Source organism: Epargyreus clarus, unplaced genomic scaffold (assembly GCF_041222505.1).
Source record: "Epargyreus clarus isolate Ecla_fem2 unplaced genomic scaffold, WU_Ecla_fem_2.2 ptg000008l, whole genome shotgun sequence".
Classification (NCBI taxonomy): domain Eukaryota; kingdom Metazoa; phylum Arthropoda; class Insecta; order Lepidoptera; family Hesperiidae; genus Epargyreus; species Epargyreus clarus.
Window position 1 is genome coordinate 10,543,308 of NW_027332216.1, and position 24,224 is coordinate 10,567,531.

A 24,224-nucleotide genomic window follows, 5' to 3' on the forward strand; every position below is an offset into this window, starting at 1 on the left:
GTCCCAGTAATATAAATTGTGATCGGTATAGTCAATTCATTATTATTAGTTAATTATCGTACATAAAACATTATAAAAGAAAAACTCTATTTATGATTCCTTACATATTGCACAAGGTCTATGATATTTCTTTTCAGGCATAACGCCGTTTGTCCACCGTCCATCGGCGGCCGGGATGATGGTGCTCGGGTGACGGACGTGCGGTGGACAAGCGGCTATAGTAAATGTATATACGCTACTTTGGCGCCTTCATTCATTATCGGTATCGGCTCGGTGACGGTTGCGGTGGACAAACGGCCTAAGTGTTTACAAACAAAGATTATTTAAATAAAGACTAAGCATACGATTGTGCCATTTTTATATGGTACGAGATACTAAAGGTACTCCTAGTGGCGTCAAAAGGAACTAATGTTGCAACGTTTTGTATTCGTAACGTATAGTATTTTGTAGTTGGTATAAAAATGCACTAGATGGCGTTGCTCCGAGCTACTAAGTAAATTATGTTACAATTCATTGGCTACATGGTCATTATACGAAGCAATTACATCGCCATTATAAATGACCTAGTCACCGCTATATTAAAATTCTGCGTAATTGAACTATGGTGCTACTTTAAAAGCAATATTAACTAATTAATTCCATCACACTTATCACTCGACTAGCTTAAATAAATCACGAATAAAATATATAGCTTAATTAAATATATAGCGAAATAAATATATAGCTTACATATTTTTATTATTGTCCTTGTAAACTCTCATACATTTTGGATATTTCGTGATACTCAGATTTCTCTATTATATCGAGTTAGATTATCAAAAATTGATGAGACAATGAGTTAACACACACAGTCGACTTTACGTTAGTCATTTGATTAATTGTACGTCCTGAATTCTTTCTTGTAGCAATAAAAATAATAACTTATATCTTAATAAAGACAAACAGGTTTATAACGTCAGGTTTTCGCAATTCATTCACATCTTACGCTTCGATATTACGTGCAGGTGGAGTCGTAAGCCAAATAATATAATAAAACACAAATATAGTACCTATAACACGCTGGATAAATCTTTGTCTCCAGACATTTGAACATATTTTGTGTCGTATAAAATATATAAGAATAAAAATAGCACCTTAATAACTGCATAATAATAATAACGTTTTCGTTAAAAACAATGTCCGCAAAAGTATCAATGTATAGGTATTTATAACATATGGAGTTATATATAACTTAAATTTTTGGAATATTTTTTATCTGCTTATTTTTTGATTTAGGTAGGTACTTCGATGACATAGTCTAGGGACTGATTTCTGCACTGTGTCTAATTAAAATATCTCTAACAGTAACGATTAATTAGCAGTGATGAAATACAGTGGAAATATGACGAATTACTTTGTTTACCCGCTGATTATTAGATATAAAAAATTTTCTTCATAAATATATCAAAAAGAAATAAAGTAAACCTGTTAAACAGTTAATTAATGTATCTTCCCTTCTAAAACAACAAACAGTAAAATGATAGAAAGAAACGTATATAGAAAAAATATAACAAATTGTCTTTCTAAAATAAAGTAGTATATACAGTTTTCTTAAGAATACGTGTGTTTCTTTTATTAAAAGCAGTGCACTTAACAACAAACTAGGTTTTCAATAACTTCAAATTCGCATAAACATGCACTGACACAACATTATTCTCGTGTTTATTGTTACGTGCGGTCTGTGACCAATCCAATAGTTATACCGTGATAATCACACATTGATATACCATCACAAACAACTATTCTAAAACAAACATATTTTGAACCGTTCTAACATTCAAAACAATACAAAGTACCCAGAGTCAATTCAACTACAATTTTATAAAATAAAATTATACTTAGTATTCAGATATGACGTAAGCGGATCTCTTCAATATTATCCAAACCTTACCGGATGATTAAAACGTATGTCCCCCTATAGCTAGCATGATGTTCTCAAACGCTATCCAATTTATAAGCGCCCACGGCCCCAACCGCATCCAAAGGGGCAAGAACCCCTTGTATAGGGAGAGAATGCCTTCATTTCGCACGGATTGTTGCAAACAGTCAATCATGCCTCGGTAAAGCGTGCCCCTGTAAATGAACAATACGCAATGAGTTACTAAATAATAAAACAATATAAATGAAATTCTACATTATGGAAATTATTTATCGATACTTAAATAAATATTCATTTGAAAAGTTAAATACATAGTTATATTTTGTTTTACAGCGTTGAGGATATAATTTAAGAGAATTTATTTTCCTTGTCTAGCATTGTGGTTAATAATTTTCGTCATTTGTTTAATTACATTAATTACCAAATAATGAAACAAAAAAAAAACAAAAAAGCACATGCGTCATACATAACGTTGTATTGAAGCTGTATTTCTAATGAGAGTAGCTGTAACGAAAATGAAGAATAATTTATTTGCATACGCGACACTAATCGAAGATTTAATTTATCCAGAGATCGACAAATTGCATTATGTAGAGTGCTTTTAAAATTACTCCGACGTACCAGCAAGTGGCAGACATGTAATCATAATGCTTCACAAGAAATGTACTTATGCTCCTTTAAAGAATCTTAAAGCTAGCGTAACAATAATAAAAACTTAGCATGTAGTAAATGTACATTTTGTTATGTCTTAAAATCCTTATCGCATACAACAGCTGTGTAGCTTATAGTCGTAAGAATGCGTATACAATAGTATAATACCAACACATTCATGGTAGAGACCGCACACTTGAGACGGGCTTAGCCTTACGGCCGCATTCTTCACATCCACCTTGTATACTCAGGTAGAATATTCGAAGGAACAGTTCCTTAGAGCATTCTTAACTGCACGGGCACATCGTTATCTTTATTGCCATGTAGAATTACTTTTTCTTAAAATAAGTATTTTTCAGAACTACTTTGTGTTTGTTAGTGGCTTTATGTTCGAGAAACAATAGGTACATTTGTTTCTTAAACCCTTCAAGTCACGTTGCTTAGATCAGTATAACAATTTATACTATAGTATTTTCATTATATATATCTGGGCATTTTTACCGAATTTACATTAAATAAAATTAACAACAATATGTAAATTGAGAAATTATTGTACCTACATAATACTTAGATAAATAATGCTGAAGTTAATTGCTTAAGAATGCAGTTTAGTAAGCCATTAGGTCAGTGATTCAAGACTGTAGTTTGACCCACATTTTATCGTACGGATACCTGAGTTGCGTTCACTGAATAAACAGTTTCTTTAGGTACCTACAAATCGAACGCGTATTGTGACGTATACATCCACATTTCACTTTCATTACGCCTATCGGAGCATAGAGCTAAAATCATTGACAGAGATTTGAAACGAAAGGAAAAGGACGCAGATTGTGGTCTGAGCGTGCGCGGTGCGAGAGCGGCTTTGACCCCCTTGCGTGACCTCGACCGAGCTACACAGCTACGTACAACGTGATAGTACTCATTGCCTCCCACGTCTGTAAGGCGCCTAAAACAAAACATCGATGAACGTCACGTGCGAGTATTGATTGTAAGCGAGTATGTAAATTGTACTAAATATTCTATCTATAGGTACCTAGGTAAGGTTGATCTACCTCTTTGGTTTTTTTTTGTTTTGGTATCTTCGTCAACATTTCCGATATTTTGCGAGACAGGTCGAGTTATCTATTTATGCATATTAATACTCAATCTATGCAAATTTTGCCTTCCAGTGATCGAAATTTGACAACTCCTAGGATGGAGAAATTATTAAATGTCGATTTCTTGTAGGCAGAACATACAGATACATTGATTAAGGTAATATCAGGCTTTAAACACCTAAAATTGTTATAAAAGATATATTCTTTTTCATATACGTAAATAATGTAGAAATTTCTCTATATCAATGGGTTTTGATGTTTCAATGAATGGCAATGAATACCTATAACCCATTAACCTTAATAAGTACTTTCCTACCCTTTGTTGACATTTGACAAACATTTGTGTCGTAATCAAAAGTTGAATCACAAACATTGTGACCCAATAAACAAATCTTATCTGTTAATCTATTTATACTTGTAGATGCCTACTTTGTTTCCAACTTCGTCAGCTGTTATGCAATTCCGTGATGATTAAAATAGAATAGGTATTTTTAGATCCATGCTCTACTTTTAGACCGCGCTCGTTATATAGGTACGTTTTAGGCTTAAGCATGTTGCGTAAACTTCGGCATTCGTCTGTAGACTGTAGTAGAATTTTAATACATTCTGGTGTCTTTCGGGTTCTCTTTAGAAACCATGCGTAGCTCACATGTGATACATTTATAATATATTTTTTGTATCGTATACCTACGATAGCTGGTTGAAATTTTCACAGCATATTTAAGTGCAGATATGGCAATTAATGTTGGGAGGCAACCCGCACGATGGACCGACGACCTGGTCAAAATAGCAGGCCGCCATTGGATAAGAATGGCGAGCGATCGAGCAACATGGAAACACCATGAGAAGACCTATACCCAGCATTGGGTGAATAATGGTTGAAGAAGAGAGAGAGAGATGGCAATTATTTTACCAAATAAAAAACAAGAATATGAAAAGGGTTTTCGTTAATACAGAATAAGGGATCACTGTGCTTCATTAACAAACTTGCGTCCTACGTTCCTATCTCTGAATTGTCACACCCTTCATATAACAATACCATACAATTGTTGTAAAACAGAAATAGGTCGAACGCGAGCACGAAAATGTCTATCGAGGGCAAGATAACGTGGCAAAACCACTTTTCAGATACATATTCTGCATTGCTATTTAGGTACCTCTTAACAATTTCGTCCACGTATTTAGCTTACCATCAAGAAAATTTAACAACTTCGAGGCAAAGGTATTAGACCAATCGATGCCGAAGGCATTATTTATTCATTAACGAGGCTCCGCTTAACAGCGTGATCTATATTTCAGAAGATATAACTATGTATCTACCTAATAGGGATTATGAAATTCATATAGGTAACTGATGAAGACAGATATTGATAACTGGTAAACGAAATCTTTAGTTACTGGCAGTTACTAAAGATTTACTAATTTCTAGTTTGACGTAAACTTAGTTATCGTCGTATGTAATAAGTACAACACCTCTATGGTATTAAACTGGAATGAAAACGTGTACTAATAGAAAAAGCAATATTTTTTAACTGTGACGAAGTGCATTGCCGCGACCTGTTTCCAGCGTCGTACGTGACATGACATAAAAAGTAATGTACCTATTTACCGACCACATACCTATTTATTTTATGTGCTTCTTTATTACTACGTGCACAAAGAAATAGACGTAGACTTACATATACATGCCAATTGCCCACAATGTTTTGTCGAAGTCGGGTAAAAATATGCTCAATGTTCATGGACATCGGTAATCAACTCCAAATTCGATTTGAGTCTTACCTAAGGTCTTACCTAAGCCACCGATGAGTTTTAACTCCTGAAAAGTAACTTGAAACCTCGGAAACGGAAAAACCGTAGGAATTGTCTTCCCACACTTCAAACCAGAACACACACACACGCATTCCTTGACACTGTCGTTATCAGAAAGAAATAGGTGTACCTATTCCGTAACCTTTGCAGTAGAATCACAAAGAGTTCCACGACCTTAAAACCGTTAAACTGTATTTACCTTCCATCAGGCCCAACAGGTTGGTTCATAAGCCTGGTCTTGAGCACGTCTGCCGGGGTGCCCATCACAGCAGCGACAAAGCCAGCGGTGAAAGCTGCAGCTGAATGCACGATAGCGTTGTCCGCCATACCGAACTCCCGCATCAGGAACTGCTTGGTGTAATCATAGGCTGCCAAGTCACCCATGTTCACTAGAGCTGCTCTTTGCACGTTTGGGACCGCGCCTGCAATTGAAAATCTTGTTAAAACATTTGAAATATTTAAGATAAAAACCTTTATCTAAAGACAGCTCTTCCTAGATAGATAATTTACATAAGATTTGAGTCACAGATACAGTGAGTAAATAGTTTTTAATACGTTTCCTAATATAATTTTTCAATCATTTGTTTTTGAACTCTCTTCCGTATGTAAAGCTTACAGATCCCGTTAAGACAAATAAAATGGTTTTTTCATTGACTGCAACCTGTTTAATGCCCACTAGTCTCCCTACATTTCAATAACCCTTTGAATACAATATTCGATGTGAATTTGTAAAACTTACTTAGTATTTCCATACACACCTCTCCAAAATCCTAAGATCCCGCTCTCGGCATACAGCATGGCGTACGCCTGCCTGCAGTTGGCGAACCTGGGCGGTTTCCCCTGAAGTATCCTGCGACCTTCGGATTGCATCTGGACCTTCACCAGGTCAGTGGGTGACGCGATCAGCTGCGCCAGGGACCCCGCCGCCAACCCGCCTGTCAAACTTCAAGAGGATTAATTCACATTGAATATTACCATCACCCTTAGATAATTAAACCAAAAAATATCTAAGCCATTAACGTTGAAAACAACAGGAAAATGAGGGGTTTTATCGCCATAAACATGGCTGTATAATTTTATAATCATGATCTCTTATTGGATACTTATTTAATATTAGGCGCAGAAAAAGATTAATTACTAAGGTGTTCTTAGGTTTAAAAGGGGTAAAATGTTTACATAATTTTATTATCAAATCTGTGTGTTTTTCTAAATAATGGGTTGAATTTAAACGTATTGTTTCGTAATTTACCACAAATTTAAATGCAAAGGCAAATAATGGCTTATTATGAATAAAATAATTCGACAAATGATCGATAAGGTCGAGGCCGATCGGTAAGTGCCTACTGTCATTACTTATTCAGATTAACCGATATAAACTGGTTATATTAACTCTACTGACATAAGAATTATGAATGAAATTATATAACAGTTTTAGGTATATTTCAGAAGAAAATATAACGATGGTTGCACTGAAAACCAGATTAGGGAGCTCGACGGTCAAGCCCCCTCTGCTCCCGAAAATCATGTACATACATAAGTAGAAGAGAAAAGCAAGTTTCTCTGTTTCATGTGTACATAAATATCCGACACCTTTTACGGAGCGGTGAAATTTCAGAAATAGATAATTAAGTACATATTTCATTTGTGAATTTTTCAATTGGTGTAACGGTCGTTCAAATGAGAAGTCATAAGAATTAAAGTCGTGAAAAAATGTGCGAATTGAGCAAGTCATGCCAAGTTTCAGCCTACTTGCCCTACATTCGTTGAATGCTTCATAGTTCATACAATGGCCGAACTAACGATGCTTTTAAGTTCTGATACGAAAAGGGCTATTTGGACGCGTCGGTACAATAATGACCTCATGGCGTTGACGTAGACACATTGATTTTATAAAACAGTTATTTTGAAAACAACAGCATAATGAAAATTCAGATATTATGAAAAATAATATACATTATACACACACGCACTCATCCACATGCACACATACACACATGCTCACACGCACACATAAGTACATATACTCGTGCGCACTGCCCAGCGGAAACATAATTGAGAAATAAAAAAGAGAAAAAAGTCTTCTTACAACCAAAAAAATTCAAATTAAGTTCTTCGCCATAAAAACTTTATTTGAAATAAAACCGCTTACTTAATTACAAAATATACACTCACCTATAGACGCGGCTCCTAAAGAAACTTTCCCATTTTCATCTTTCATCATGTCCCGAAAATGTTCGTAGAATATAATTCGGCAGCCGGAATATATGGCGTGGCGTTGAAACATTGGCATCAAGCCCGTCCATAGCTTCAAGATACCTTCCTGTTTGGCTATACCCACTGCCGTTTTGATCATCCCGTTGTTTTCCATCTGTAACAAATAATTATTTTTATTAAGGTTGAGGTCGATTGTAGGCTAGAACGACCGTATTTCCGTAGTTTAATTGCGACGTTAAGTACCACCATTGTTGCCTTACAATCGTGTACGCCTGCTGTGTATTGGCTTGAAGGCAGACTTGTGCACATAAGATGATCGACCCCAGTGTTCGACTCTACCTCAATCGAACTCAAAGTCAAAACTCAAAATCCATCTCGACACTTCAACACTTTTCCATATATGGTCTATTAGGTACATACTATAGATATTCAACATTATTATGAATGTCTTTGATTTCACCTGACTCTTGTTCTTACTTAGGTTAATCGATAATCTAAAGCTCAATAATTCCTTAATTTACCTTAAATCCATGTTTAGCTGCAGCCACCTCCGATTGTATTTGTAACCTTGTCTTCGTTAAGTCAAAGGGGTATGTTGCTGTAAAAATAGGGGATTTTGTAAGTTTCATATCACAAAAACAAAATCTAAGTAAAAAGTATCTTACTCAAAATCCTGAAGGTGGTAGAACCCTTTGTGTGTATATCTACCTAATAACAGTAGTGTTAGGCGCTGCTGTGTTCCGGTTTGAAGGGTGTGGTAAGGGAGACAGACTTTTCCGAGACGTTCCAGCTTAGTCCTCAGGGGTAGCAGCGCATCTGTGGCCGACCTTAGGTAGGAATATTTAATGCTATCTGGGTTTGATTACAGATGTTCATGGTCGGTAGTAGCCATTTACCATCAGGTGGACTGCATTCTCGTCTGCTACTTATTAAAAAAAAGCTGAAAATCCATCATTGTTCATGCCAACTTGTATTGTAGACTTTATTTTGCGGCTTCATCTCAGACTAAAGTAATGCATAAGGCCGTAATTCACTTTCGTTTTAATGCATAATTTATCTAATAAAATAAGCTCTTTTAAGCTCGTAATTACCTTAAAGTGGATCATCAATTACTTACCCGTTTTAGTAAGTCTATTGCTGTATATAACCTCCACTAAAAAGTGTTTTAAGGCAGTCTCGACAAGCCGCGGCTGAGCGTGTCACTGACCTCAGTAAATGAATAACTTCGGAGAATATTATGTTACCTCCAGATTAATCGCTTAGTAACTCCAACAATATACACGGAGAGAGAGAATGAATGTCGTCACCGTAACGTTTACTGTTTTATTTATAATGTAGGAGCAGCAGACTAGCATGCAGTCCACCCGATGGTAAGTGGCTACTGCCACCCATGGACATCTGTAATCAATCCCAGATAGGATTAGATATTCCTATCTGAAGTCGGCCACAGATGCGCCACTAATCCTGAGGACTAAGCTGGAACGCCTCGGAAATGTGTGTCTCCCTTACCACACCCTTCAAACCAGAACACAGGAGCGTTATGAGGCAAAAATAGGTGTGGCGGTGGTGCAGTCGGAGTGGAAACACAAAGGGGTCTACCACCTTTAAAATCCCGTAATAATTGGTCCTTAATAATTAATTACCTCCTTCAGCAGCCCACGCTCCCACCACCGCGACGGCATACCTCGTCGCGATGGAGTCGGTGCCCTGCGAGGCGGGGTGGTCTGCGTTGCGTAGGACCGGCATGTTACCTAGTTATCAAGATTCTCGTGTCCATAATACCTGCAACAAGAATGGTCATGGTCAATATAAATCTGCTAGGCTGTGACCACAGTATATGCAACAATGTTAGCTGCAATAGTTTGCTAAATGAGATCAATTTTAATTAAACACCTTTTATGTTAAATTTGTGTACGGTAATTTAGGACATGACATTGTTTAACGAGAGGGAAACCTTCAAAAGGTACCCGATGACGTGGGAGCGACGTCGAATTATGTGCGATTTTTACCGCACTAAAACCCCCTCGGTGGCCGTCCTCATCGCTTGTTGGAGAACTCCGGGATCTCCGACGGAACACAACCGGAGTCCTCCAAGCGCGGTGCCCCGATCGAGCTCTGCCCTGGGAGAGCAGTTTTCGCTCCTCCCAAACCATTTGGTGTTCACGACGGTATGCGACCACACATACCGCCGTCCTTCTCGGGGTCGCTTACTGGACGGTTCGAGCTCCCACTCTTGCCGCCCGCAACCCCGGAAGCCCCCTTTTAATCGCCTCATATGACAGGCAGGGAATACCGCCCTATTCTAGTCTCGGAACTACAGGGACAAATTTAGGACATGACCTAACATACCTACGGTACTTTTTTTTTTTTTTTTTTTGTTAACGAGGGGGAAACCTTCAAAAGGTACCCGGTGCCGTGGGAGCGACACGGGGTTATGTGGGACTCTTACCGCACTAAAACCCCCCCGGTGGCCGTCCTCGGCGCTGCGTAGAGGACTCCGGGATCTCCAACGGAACGCAACCGGAGCCCTCTTAGCGCTGTGCCCCGTCGGGCTCCGCCCAGGTGAGCTTGATGCTCACCACACCGTCTGGTGTGCACGACGGTATGCGACCACACATACCGCCGTCCTTCCCGGGGTCGCTGGCCGGGCGGTTTGAGCTCCCACTCTTGCCGTCCGCAACCCCGGAAGCCCCCTTTTAGTCGCCTCTTACGACAGGCAGAGGATACCGTAGCCCTATTCTTGTCCCGGAACTACAGGGACACCGCGCCGGTGGGCGTTACCGACGCCTGCGGCGACTCCTTCTCCGAGCGGGTTCAGCGCGCTCCCTTGCTCGCTCGGCGTCTTCCTTCGCAGACATGACTATATCGCAGAAGGTGATCATGCCGTCCCAGGCTTCGCTGCGCTGAACCATCGCCCCAACGATGGCCGGCGGAGACAGATCCGGTCCCACTTTTTCGACGAGGTTCCGCCGCTGCGTGTCCCACGCGGGGCAGTACTGCAGCGTGTGCTGTGCGGAATCCTCGTCATGCCCACAATTATGGCATTGGGCCGACTCTTCCCTCCCTATCCTATTCAGATACTCACCGAAACAGCCATGTCCGGTGAGTATCTGAGTTAGGCGGTAGGTCACTCGACCCCTGCTTCTTAGCCAGGCTCGAAAGTTCGGCAGGATAGCGTCAACCACCCTTTGGCGTATGTTCCGAGGCTCCTGAAGTCGATCGCGCCAGCACCTCAGAGCACGCCATCTGGCTCTCCTCCGAAGCACTACGACCGTCTCTTCGCTGAAGGGTTCAGCCGTCTGACGGAGGACGCGGATCTTATGGAAGATCCGTGCGTCCATATCCGCCAGAATGTCCAGGGGCGGAAGCCTCCCCAGGACTGTCGCCGCCTCATACGATATGGTACGATAGCCACGGGCGACTCTGATTCCGATCATACGTTGCGCGGAATTCAATTTCCGCGCACGACGCCGGCTGGCAGACAACTTGTCCGACCATACCGGCGCACCGTAGAGCGCAATCGAGCGTATCACACCCGCGTAGAGGCGGCGGACTTCTTCCCTTGGTCCCCCGAGATTCGGCAGCAGTCTGTGCATAGCACCCGCTATCTTATGAATCCGGGGGACGAGACGGTCGAAATGTTCGTCGAAGCACCAGCGGCCATCCAGTGTTAGGCCAAGGTACTTCATGTACCTGCCTATCCGGATGTCCGTTTCACCGACGCGCACTGTGGTTTCGGCTGACTCGATTATCGGCCTGCGGCCGTGAAACCAAATCGCCTCGGTCTTCTGGGACGCTACCCGTAGGCCTAACCTGCGGATATTCGCTATGACGCGTGCCACCCCGACTTCTGCTAGCCGAACCGCTGTCGTATAAGACACGCCTTCGGTAAGAACCAGGGTGTCATCGGCGTAGCAGACGATGCTCACTCCATCCGGGAGCACCGTTCTCAAGACCGCGTCATATGCGACATTCCACAGTAGCGGGCCCAGTACCGAACCTTGCGGCACCCCGCGCACGACATTCCTCCCGCGAACGCTCCCATAGCGACCTGGGAAGCGGATACGCCTGTCCGACAAGTAGGCCTTCAAAACCGCCATTAAGTAGGACGGTACTTGATGAACGGACAGACCCTCCAATACCTACGGTACTACTGGTGCGTTAAGGGCCGTAAAATTATTTTTTTTTTTAATTGAATTTTGATTTTAATTGAAAGACTTTAAAAGGATAACTTTTTTTTTTTTTTCATATTTAATATATTTTAAAGGAGGTATAAATTATGAATTGCATGTTGAGTTACCTATGTACATCGAATTCGATATAAATTGTAGTATGTAATTCTAGGTCTACAGTTTATGTGCCCACTTGGCTTTGTATCCGCGTTCAAAGCACCTACAAAACTGAATCCTGAGGTAAAAGTGTAGAAAGTTTATTAATTGCTTAGCGTAGATACCTACTTACCTCTTTCTAGACTACCTCTATCTGGATACGTCATACTCATATCGTTATCGTCTGAATTAAGTTTATCATGAAATTTATGAACTAATTATTAAGCCTTAATCTTAGATTTGACTACTGTTTTGTGCTAAATACTATATCTTCTTTAAAATGCTACTTCAAATGAAGATAAAAGAAGAAAAATCCTCCTTAAGTATCTATTCGCTCGATTCAATAAATCTCTATAAGTACACTATACGCTAAAGATCGAGATTCGACTTAGTCTAGATAAAAACTGGGGTAATTCTAGGCTTGAACAAAATCCAAGTGGTATTAAGACTATGTCTGAGACTTCTGAGAGGCATATGTATTTACAAGATAGGTTTATGAAAGACTCGTACTCGTAGGTACTGTGGGACCATTTGTTACGTTCATCGTGTAATAATTATATTGCGCAAATGCGTAGCCTCAGTGATGCGGCGAGTGCGAGACAGCAACAATGGCATCCTAAATACCATTCTAGAAAGAGTAGACTGTTCTATAGTAAGGCACTGGAATGCATGCCACATGGACTCCAGAGCCACATTATTTAATATTAAATAATGTGAATGTAATTGAATGTAGGCAAATGTAATTGTATTTCTTTTGTATTTTTAATTTGTAGTACTAACATAGTTCGTAAGAATATACTAACATTTAATGGACTTTGTCTGAAATGAAAATAAATAAAAATCACGCTACATACACTACTTATTAATATTGTTACTACTTATTATTATTAGTAATGTTTTCATACAATGAGTTAGAAAATTTTCCCTCTCTTAATCAGAGAATTTTCCTCCAGATAAATCATTCAATTTAGTCGACGTAGCCGACGTTGTCACAAGAAGCCTTACGAAGTCATGATGTAGGTATTTGTCTGTTTCTTGACCTAACATATACGAGTAGGACTCATGTGTTTCTCAGACTTGGCTGAGCTTCGCCCAAATGATATCTGAAGTTGTGAACATGATAAAACAATTTGGAGAATTTCCAGGCATGCTGCCAATGTAAACGTTATGTCAGACCTACATCGTGCTGCAATATTATTTTCCAAGCAATAATTTTCATTAACAGATATTTTAACTGTCATGACACTGTATAAAATAGAAATTTTCTTGTGCCATTTGTTATCCTTGTTTTTACAGTGACTTATTGATACTAAGTACTAAAACATAGAACATAGATTCTTTAAGTATTTTGGGAATACATTGTTCATACAATACATTCGACTGCTTCATTTAAAAGACTTTTATGATTGCTTTAAAAATAGACGAGTATCATGGTATTGTGTCCATATGGATGAGTCCGGCATTGTGCGCAATATGTTCCTCACAGATGTTGCGAATGCATCCTGCGATCCTGCACTTCCTGCATATAATGTGACCATACGTCCTGGTTTGAACAGGCCTTTCCTGTTTTCATATACCCTGTTCCGAAGAACAACGGCGACAATATTACATTTTCAGATAAATGAAAATAGCGTTAGGTAGGAAAATTGCAAATATGAGTACGTATGAGTAAATATGAGTATGAATTTATTTCGAAGATAATTTGTATACAATTCAGAGACTATTTACTGTTTAGTCTTCACGACTTTTCATTTTCGACTTCACGCTATTCCACTGATTTAAAAAGTTCCATATAGGTATCTATTTTACAATTTTCCCCAAAATTGCCTAAATAGCAAAAGTGTCCCGTTTAAAAGTAAAACAAAAATGGTCAATATGCGTATAGCGCAACGCAAAACAGTCCATTTATTCGCTATATTATGATGCAGAATTAGTATAAAATATTAAGCAAAGTTTACTTAAACACCGCTATCTGTGTTATCATTTAATTGGGTGATATTTGACTTCGCAATGATGTTGATATGAGACGGTAGAGATCATACATACCTAAATTGTTTATTAATACTCAATTGTGTAGGTATGCTATATGGAATACAGATTGCATTTAAAATTAGATTAAATTGACCTATGACATAAATATACTCATACTTAACTACAAAAAGATATCATTAATGTGCCGTCTGAGTAGATTCAACTCTAAATTAGTCTTTTTTTCCTCATCTCATTACGTAAATAAAAACCAGAAACATATTCACGTAAATATTAAAGAGCTGGCATTTTTAGTAAGCCCACAAACATCCTTCAAAAGTATTCCCGGCTATGACATGCAGCTCTTCAAAAAAAAGTGCATCGTGAGCTCTCTGTCAAATCTGGACGATGCATTTGTCATATAGACTACGTTCAATACGTACGTATGAGGGCTACATGAGGTAGCCCTGTCTTATCGACGAGTTTATTTACATACGAGAAGCTAGATTGCCTGCAATGAATCTCTAGATGTAATGTATGTCTACAGGTCTAATAGTGATAACTACCGCGATCGAACGCTCATATTCCGAGTCTAAGACTAGCGGTCACTCCGGTCACCTAAAATCGGGAACTACTCGTAATAATGTTAAGTTTGGCGTTCCATAAACAAACATCATTACTTAACAGTTACTACGTGCACCATAAAAAGAGGTACACTATAAAATATCGTTAAAGCACTAATCTAAGTGTAAATATTGAATACGGAAGTGGACTTACCGCTCCGTTCTAGATGAAGACAGGAGTGCTACTGATAAATGTCTACACTTATAATAACATTACATAAAGAAAGCAGACATGACATTCAAGATAATCTAATCCATAGTATTTAATCGATTTTGAACTACTTCTTTTATTTATCGGTTGATAACGGCACGCGAGATGTCGCTGCTTATCAATGTTGCATTATTTACTGAATAGTTGCTATGAATATATTTAATTAATATGTTTTTAAAAATGTCATCACGGTTCCGGCGTTTCTCATATAAATATTATACTGTATTTTGGACACAGAAGATACTTTGCAAATAATTTTGTAGTTATCTTAATTAACAAACTTTATTATACAAGTTTCCTCCCGACGTATTCCCGCTTTGAAATGGGGCTCTTCAAAGAGTGTGCAAAAGGAGGTCTACTTCAAAGCTAACGATACTTTGGAGACCCCTCTGATAGCCCGTCCTTATGCGTAAAAGGATTTATGATAAAGAATACTTACGTAACATAGCCATTGCGACCAGCTGTAATAATGTATTGGGAGCTATCTACTATGATGCTAAAAAGGATAATGCATAAATAAACAAGTTTGAATATTAAGTACCTACATTGATATAATCACTTGTAGTGTTATCTTAGAGATCTTCATTGACCTCGTAAAAGAAATACGCGTGTTTGGGTATCCACTACCAACCTATATTATTTTCACTACTATCTACAATATGAATTGCTTCTGTATATAAGAGTATATAAGAGTAGAGTATATAAGAGTAGAGTTTTCAGTCTCACATCTAACTCTACCCTTTATACGAGTAGGTACGTACTATCGTTTAAACCAATCATAAGACAAAAAATATTTAGTTTTGTTCGCCACAGTCGAAACAGTAAGAATTACCTTTTCAAACAAGTTTAGAGTAGTTAAATAAAAATAAAAAACGATTGTGCGGGCCTTATCTGGCTAGAAACTGCTTTGTAGTTCGCGACTACAATCTTATCTCTGGGTCTTTTCTTATCAAGTTGTAGAAATAGGATTGCCGGTTTCGTATTAGGGACAGCTCGATAAAATTAGTGATTTATATATTTAGGGGAAATTATCCTCTCGAATTGTAAAAGTTTGTATTATTTTTATGCTATTTAATTTAATTGTAGTAGAGTCGGTGACATTTTTTTACATATGATCGGTATTGTTGGCATGATTTCAATTTTATTTGTTCTAAAATATGAAGTGCTTAACTCTGTGTTCAAAAATGTTTATTACTTTAGTACGATCTATGTTTAAAATACCTACCAACGCAGTGCTGATGAAACACGAGTGCAACGGATTTTGTTTTGAGTAACAAATGTTAATAAATTAGGTACACCAAAAATATAGAACTAAAAATATAAAAGGTAGGACACTAGTTCAAGAGATTCTTTCGTAACATTCGTGAATATAATGGCGTCTCTACTGAAAATAGGATAAACGAAAAGAAATGACAAAGAAATAGAAAAGTAAAGCTAGAATTATGTATGTTTAAAATTCTGAAATAGCATACGATTTGATTTGATTAGGCAAAAATATGTATGATGCTTTTCCAGCAAATTCGGTCCTACTCCTATCGCATAGGGACAATTCTACTTTTAAAATTAATAAATAAGTTAAAAGATCAAATTAATTCCCAAAATGACTAACGGCGGGCTGAAAATTGATAAAATATTACGTCGACCCCGAGTTAATTCGGCGTAGAGCAGGAAAATAATAAGGATAGATAAATGAGCCTCGGGCGCTGAAATCCTACATAAAAGGCCCGGGTAATGTACCTTATAATTACATAGGACACAGTTCTCTTTGGTAGGTAATTTATTTTTGTATATTTTTACCCGACTGCCAAGGAAGGGTATATATACAAAATTAATTTACACTATACACTATGAAATTTTGTATCTGGCTTGTTGGATAAAAATAATGAAATTCTACCCCTTACGAGGTAAAATAATGACCGGAACTTTAAAATACTGAAGTTATACATTTTATGAAGCGTAAATGGTGGATTGTTTTTGCGGAATATTAACACGTTTTAAAAAAGTTAACCAAACTTATCGAGTAGGATATCAAAATAAAGGAAATTACAAGGAGATTACATATACATAATATAATATATACATATATAATACATCGAGATGACTGTCTGACTAAATGAGTAGTGTTGCTGTGATAAAGTCAAAAAATCAACGCAAAGGGAAACCTTGATCTTTAGAGTGCTGGAATTTTACACATAGGTTCTTTATATAGCGTCAATGAGCACTACGAGAATAAAATAGGATAATATTGTTTGAACATCTTTTGATTTTGAAGCAGATACCTACTATGATATTTTGTATTTGGCTTTCTGGATAAAAATAATAAAACGCCTATTTGACCGTTTTTGGAAATTCTACTTCAGCTTTCTTAGTGCAGTCGGGTTTTTGATTTTATAATTAATTATCTATTTCCTTGCTGTAACAACTAGTTATGAATCCCAATAATAATACCTATAGTATTTTAAAGCAATGACACATAAGGAAAATTATTTATTTGAAATAAAATACTTGTATAACAAAGGTTAAATATGGAAATAACGAATTGTTTTAAGATTATTAGGAATTGTATTATTTTTAATACGTACCTAAGTTGTTCTTTAAAATATTACTCAGTCTTACATCTAGGTAAGCGTTTTTTTAATTTCATAAATAAACAAACCTTTCGCATGCTTAAAATAAAACAATATAAGTACTTCATTGTTAAGAACCCAATTAGTCTTGAAGAAACGGAAATTACCGTCATTACTCACGTACGAATCTTCACTTAATATCATTCGCAATATCAAAGATAAAGTAGCTTAGCGTAGATTATAAAAAGAAAAATAATAAATCACAGCTTTGTAGCTAATTTTCTTAGTATTTTTTAACTGATAGCTAAGATTATAAAAAGTACTTACAAAAAACTTTTCTAATAAATCCTAGCTTTGCAGCTAAAGTCCTTAGTAAATTATTTTGTTTTTAACTGATTGTATGTTTTAACGGGAACAGTGACCATGATAAACTAAATTAAACGCGGACATGCATGTTCCGCTAGTCTAAATTATGCCTAATTGAGCGTGTTATAAGTGTAAATTACGCGTACGAAATAATTTAACATATTTATTTTATAATAGACCCGTGTATTGTAAAGCGACCTCGACCAAATTATGTAGTAGTACGTAGTACGTACCTACTTGTATCGTGAGGAAACCGACGCCCATGTGAGTTATATTATCAGAGTAGCAATTCTGGACTATGGCCTCCACTTTCAAAGCAGACCCACGCCCAACATTGGGACAATAATGAATTGTCGAAGAAAATAGATAAATAGGTTTCCTCCTTATATTATGCTCCACAGCTTACACTGGTAATTTCTAAACCTTAAACTGTTTTTAGAATAATGATCCTTTATTGTCCTTTAATAATAATAAAAATAGTAAAGTATCATAAATGTTTTAGGTAATCATAATTAAAATGGAATAGTCTCGCTATTTCTATTTCTGCATACATTAGGACAAGTACACAAACACCCAGACACAGAACCAAGATCTAAATATATTCTAAGTAAATTATACACATCTGCTTGGCCGAGAATCGAACCTGGTACATTCACGTTATAACTACCGTTGCGCCTTCGACTCGCCATTTTTATTATTCAATTTGGCTTACGGCTTGCGTAAGATTTCATAAGATATGGTTTACTAAAGCAAAATAAGCGTAGTCATGGCAGGGGAGACCGGGGCTTATGTTTCATTCATGTAAGTAAAATAGGTACTGAATTAGGTCAACGGACTTATCAATAAAGGTCAACGAACTCTACAATGACGCGACTCTAAAGAGCACAGGTTAACTGCAATGTATGTAAATATTGAATCTTTATTATTAGTCTAGTTAGGTTGAAGTTATTTTATGTCCCACTACAATCACGTGTCCTTCTCCATAAGTAGGGGAGGAATGGAGCACAGTTCGCCATGTTTCGGAGTGCGGTGAAGGGTTCGGTATTACCTAATGAAGGCGAACTTACTTTTCATTAATTAAAAAAAAATTGCTAAAAAGATTTTTTTTTTGTAGAAGATAAGATTGAGGACACTTGTTAGGAACCAAACCGGTCTAACACGTAGTGGGTTCCGAGTTCGATCTCGGGTCAAACATATGCCTAAAAGATTATATTAGGTTTATGCTCTGAAGTGTGAGTGTTTGTGTATTAATCTTTGTGTGTGGCCATGGTACCCACACAATACAAAAATCCTGCGGACTTACACCTAAGGATAGAAAACGTTATTTATTATACTAGCATAGAATATAGATTGTATGTCATTCTCGTGTCATAATGTTAGCTACCGTACTCCCTCGAAACGGCTTCACCGATTTTCACCAAATTTTATATGCATATTCAGTAGGTCTGAGAATCGGCTAATATCTATTTTTCATACCCCTAAGTGATAAGGGTTGCTCACCCTTAACATTTTTTTATTTATATGGCGCCACAACGTTTGCCGGGTCAGCTAGTTTTTCTTAAAATTGGTTAAAAATATTTCTGAAACACTTGTAAAGTGCATAATATTATTCCTCGTAAAACGTATATTGCTAATGTTCCACCTATACACCATAATGTAACATCTACGTCAAACGTAATAACATAAACAAACACTCTTGAATCGTCGCCGTTGGTGACAAGTGGTTAAACAAAGCACTTCTGCCGCCCAGTCTTCCGTCAAGTGGTTTTAAACAAGTATTGTTAATAATGCTATTTACAGTTACGTTTCCAGTGCATCATAAGCATTTCTAGATGTAAACTACTAGATCGTTCTTCGATCACGTTACTTTTATATAGTACTTACTATTTCCATAATTAATATTCTTTATGATCAATCCATGGCTGTCCCACTGCTGGGCACGGGTCTCCTCTCATAATGAGAAGGATTAGGCTATAGTCCACCGCGCTGGCCAAGTGCGTATTGGTAGACTTCACATACCTATTAAGATTGAAATTTCATTTTTTATAAATCTCTCACGTATGCAGGTTTCCTCACGACGTTTTCCTTCACCGTATAGCAAGTGATAATTAATTTCTAATACGCACATAACTTTCAAAAATCAGAGGTATCCCATGATTAGAAATATTTATCTGTCACGTCGACCACAAACGAACTAATCGACAATATATATTAGGTAAACGATTATTATCAATAATTCATGGGTAAAAAGGCATAGATATACTAGTGGTTAAATAAAATAGCGAAAGAAAGTATCGTGAGGAAACCGACGCCCATGTGAGTTATATTATCAGAGTACCAATTCTGGACTATGGCCTCCACTCTGAAAACCCACTGCCCAACATTGGGACAATAATGAATTGTCGAAGAAGATAGACAAATAGGTTTCCTCCTTATATTACGCTCCACAGCTTACACTGGTAATTTCTAAACCTTTAACCCAATTCTCCAAAGTAGAAAGCAAACATCCCACTAGCTTTCCTTCATAACAGCCCTATAAACGAACGAGTTTGTGGATGACAAGTACACAAAACAAAACACTTCCGCCAATTGTGGACTCACATAAACAGTTTATTGTTTTTAACTGTTGTGTTGCGTATCCATTGCGCCATGACAGTTTATTTATAGCTGAAACAGTCGTTAAACAAACTCTCCTGTTGTAGCAACCCAAACTACCATAAATTCTACAAATTGTGTTATAAACCTGAAAATACTGACCTATTCCATGACACGATAGCGTTTCTGAATCATTCAATTCAAAGTTCAATCGGTGAATCGATCGTAGCGACCTCGTCTATTTATTTGTGTGTATTTATTACTTTTGTCTTAAACACTTTGTAGGGCAGACTACTAGGAATGGGTCTCACCTTACAGCTAGAGGAGGCCACTGACATGCTATAAACATCAGCATAACAAGTGCTAGATATCTTGTTGTGGCCTCCGAAGTTCCTCGCTCATTTTTTTGGCTCTCAGCAGTAATATGTCTGTGTGCGTGTGTGGAGTATGTGTGTATTATAGGATTTGGAAAATCAGATATATCTAAATACGTTCCTATTTCATTATCTTGCTTAGCAAACTCTTCAGACGGCACTCTTGTCTATTTGGAATTGATTACATATGTTTTTGGGCAGCACAAAAAGCACCAAGTACAACAAGCACCACTTAACGACAAGTAAATCCCATTACCTACTTTTCTTTGTTATTTTTTATTCCATTAGCTTTAGCCATGCCAAATGCTATTTCGAAAACATATCGGTACTAGAACAACAACTCGACGATAAAATATCCATTAAAATGCAGAATGTAGAGTTCAGGAGTATAGAATTTGATAAACAATTTGATACTCTATCAATCCCAATTTTATAGTGTTTTCCAGTAAAAAGATAAAAGAAAGTATATTTATTCGTCTAGACTCTAGGCGGCTACTAACATTAAACTAGCTTACAGCGCCGCACCTAGGGGCTAGCCGTAAGGGCGTATCCCTCCAAAGTGAGCCAGATTCAATTTTCGATCCAAAATCCGAATGCTCGTTTTTGGTAACGACTCACGACGTAGCTATTTTATTAAAAATATCGCCTTTTAAAGTTAATCCTTATAATATCTATATTGTATATAGCTTCCACGTATAGAAGGCAGTACCTAATGTATTACACTCTCCGTGAGACGCCCTAAAATAATATTATTATTAAATTACATTTACATTATTAGTGTAATAACATGAGATGTTCATTTAGAAAATCCTCATAAAGTTACAATCTTATGTAACCTGGTCCCTATATACCTAATTACCTACTATGCTTAGTACCTACTCTAGTACATTATTAATGGCCTACGCTATATCTTTTGAAGTAGACTAAGCTCTACCATGTTTTAAGGTCGACAGCGTTCGAATAACAGGTATGTACTAGCTTAGGAAAGCAATATATTACGTGTATTTCTATGATAATAGTTCGTTTTATCATACTTCAATCGATAGATATGTGTGACAATTATCTGTGATGATGTAATGCAATAAACGATGTTCAACAATCACCATTGTGTAATTTTATAATCATTAATTATAATTTGTCATTTTAATAGTATTATTAAATTACATGCATATAATACACCTACTTTTCAGTATGAGCACAAAAACATAGGTAATTATCGTTAATTGAATTTCTTATGATTAAATGATCGTATAATAATTACCTAATTAATCGCTTGAAGATAAGTATCGTACTATATTTTTCCCTAACGAAGTTTTCTATAAATTGATTACCTAAATATCTAATGATGTTAGAAAAAGCAAAAATTTAATTATTTTCGAGAATATTTTTGAAATCCTTACTGGTGTCCATGGGTTTTTATAAACGATCCTAAATAAAACAGCAATCCCAACTAAGGTTTCCCTTCTTTAACTAAGGTTTCATGATCACGGGTCTCCTATCAGAATGAGAGAGGTTTGGGCCATCATGCTGGCCAGGTGCGGACAGCTGCTAGCCAAGATTTCGGGGAATGTTTTCACCCTTAAAGCACGTGATAATTACTTTCTAATACAAAAATAACTTTGAAAAATCAAAGCTCCATGCCTGGAATAGTGATGCGAACCTCCGAGTAAGGGGCCAAGTTTCGAAATTTATGTTAATTAATCAATCAATTTATATTAAGCTAAGCTATTTTTAATAATATGAATAATGACGCTGTTGGCGCGGTAGTACTTATACTAATTTCGTTCAGGGAGTTTGGAATCACGTCCAAAAGTAAATATTAAACCACGAATTACGCTGTAAGATATTATTGTTCTTTACACAAGGTATTCTAATTAGCATTGCACGGTTTTACTAAATAAATAATACTATTCATTTAGAATATTCTCACTCATAAAAGAAGCGAGGTCGATACAATTAACGCCGATGCCACCTTGACGGATCAAAGTCCGCTGAAAATGTTCTAAGCCATTATGTTCATTATTTGATGCAATTTTGATGCATACAATTCTTTGTTTTAAAAACTAGCGTGTTTTAATTTTACTTTTATACTTCGATGAAAATATCGGAATGATATTATTGTCGATATTATGTACTTAAGAATAGATACCTGCGTAATCATAGAGTTCAGTTGTTATCTATTGTTACGTAGTTACGTACACAAAAAGTTTTACCTGTTCAAAAAGGTACTGATATTTAGACAATGGTCTTACTCTACAATCAGCTCGCTGTTCTTGTCTTCATTAGTTTTATGGATTTCTCGAAATAACGGATAAATTGTATTTAAACGGAAGTTCATTCCTTGGAAAAATATTACTACCCACCTACTTACAATAACTTATAGTAAGGACTTAAATATGATGAAAGTTTTAATTTAATAGGTACTCCACATACTCTATATAGTCCAGATATCATACAATTGACAATTCGTGCAGAGTTTAGAAAAAGTTGAATAAAATAACAAGTCCACCTACCCTTGCGATGCGGTCACCGATTACGCGGCACGAACTGCTTCCGAATTCGAAGTGAATTTTCATAACTTGATAATACGGGCACAATGTAAACATTGGGCTCATTACATCAATGACAAGCTTATATCACGAGCTCACGATCAAGGAGAAAATAATAGAAAAAGATGGCAATACGCGATAGAGGGTTGATGGTATGGTTGGCGCAAATTCGCGGCGTTCTCGGTCCGCAGCGCGAAAGAGCGCGAAGACAGGCGACGAGCGACCGCGTCCGACTCACATCGCTACTGAGTTGTGACTATTCTATTCAAGCACCGCAACAGAATATCTGACGCCAAAAGAAAGAGCCCAATTATCTATATAACCGTACTATATAGTACACACGCGGACGTACTAGGTAATGACGTCATTTCATTCAAGAAGCGTAGTGCAAAACTTTCATTGAACTCGCTCTCCTTGAAGAGCATGCGTGAGCGAGACAAATACAGTCTGAATTGTGATTCATTTGTTATAATTCGAAATTGTTAGTTAGCTTAGTAATTATATTATTTTTCATTTTATTTATTTTTCAAATTTTATTTCTATAACAGCATTAGGTTCCTCGATAATCTGTCTATAACAAGAATTCTCCTGAAATCTACCTACCTGAAACATTATGAAATAGAATAGAACTTGCGCCCTCAGTTTAGAGCTATGCTTCGGTACAGTTCCTATATTTCGTCGAAATGCACTATAACCCCAAACTCAAAACATGTCGTTGATTTCATGAATATACGTACATTAAACAAGTAGATATACAATTACAATAAAACCGAGAAGACAAATCAATCATTTGTCTGGGTTCGAAGACAGAAGCCCATAGGTATTTGCAGTAACTGCAGCACTACGCGAGACGACCTCTCACACCCTTTATTAGTGGTCAGTCTATCCAATTTCCCTACCAAAGATTCAAATTTGTCAATTTCTGCTGCTCATTTTCAATACTTTGGCATG

General features: G+C 37.1%; 1 protein-coding gene across 2 annotated transcripts; it reads right to left on the reverse strand.

The window, feature by feature from the left end:
- Positions 1-694: 694 nt before the first annotated feature.
- Ucp4A (Uncoupling protein 4A) lies at positions 695-23,551 on the reverse strand. Of its 2 annotated transcripts, none has more exons than XM_073075975.1 (7): positions 23,238-23,551; positions 9,336-9,474; positions 8,214-8,290; positions 7,651-7,846; positions 6,237-6,413; positions 5,678-5,900; positions 695-2,112 (listed from the first exon to the last, which is right to left on the reverse strand). In XM_073075975.1, the coding sequence occupies exons 2-7, from the start codon at positions 9,436-9,438 to the stop codon at positions 1,938-1,940; spliced, it is 951 nt and encodes a 316-aa protein (XP_072932076.1). In that variant the 5' UTR covers positions 9,439-9,474; positions 23,238-23,551; the 3' UTR covers positions 695-1,937. The 2 variants fall into 2 exon arrangements, with proteins under 2 accessions (XP_072932076.1, XP_072932077.1); XM_073075976.1 differs by lacking the exon at positions 23,238-23,551 and adding an exon at positions 14,766-14,786.
- Positions 23,552-24,224: the final 673 nt, after the last annotated feature.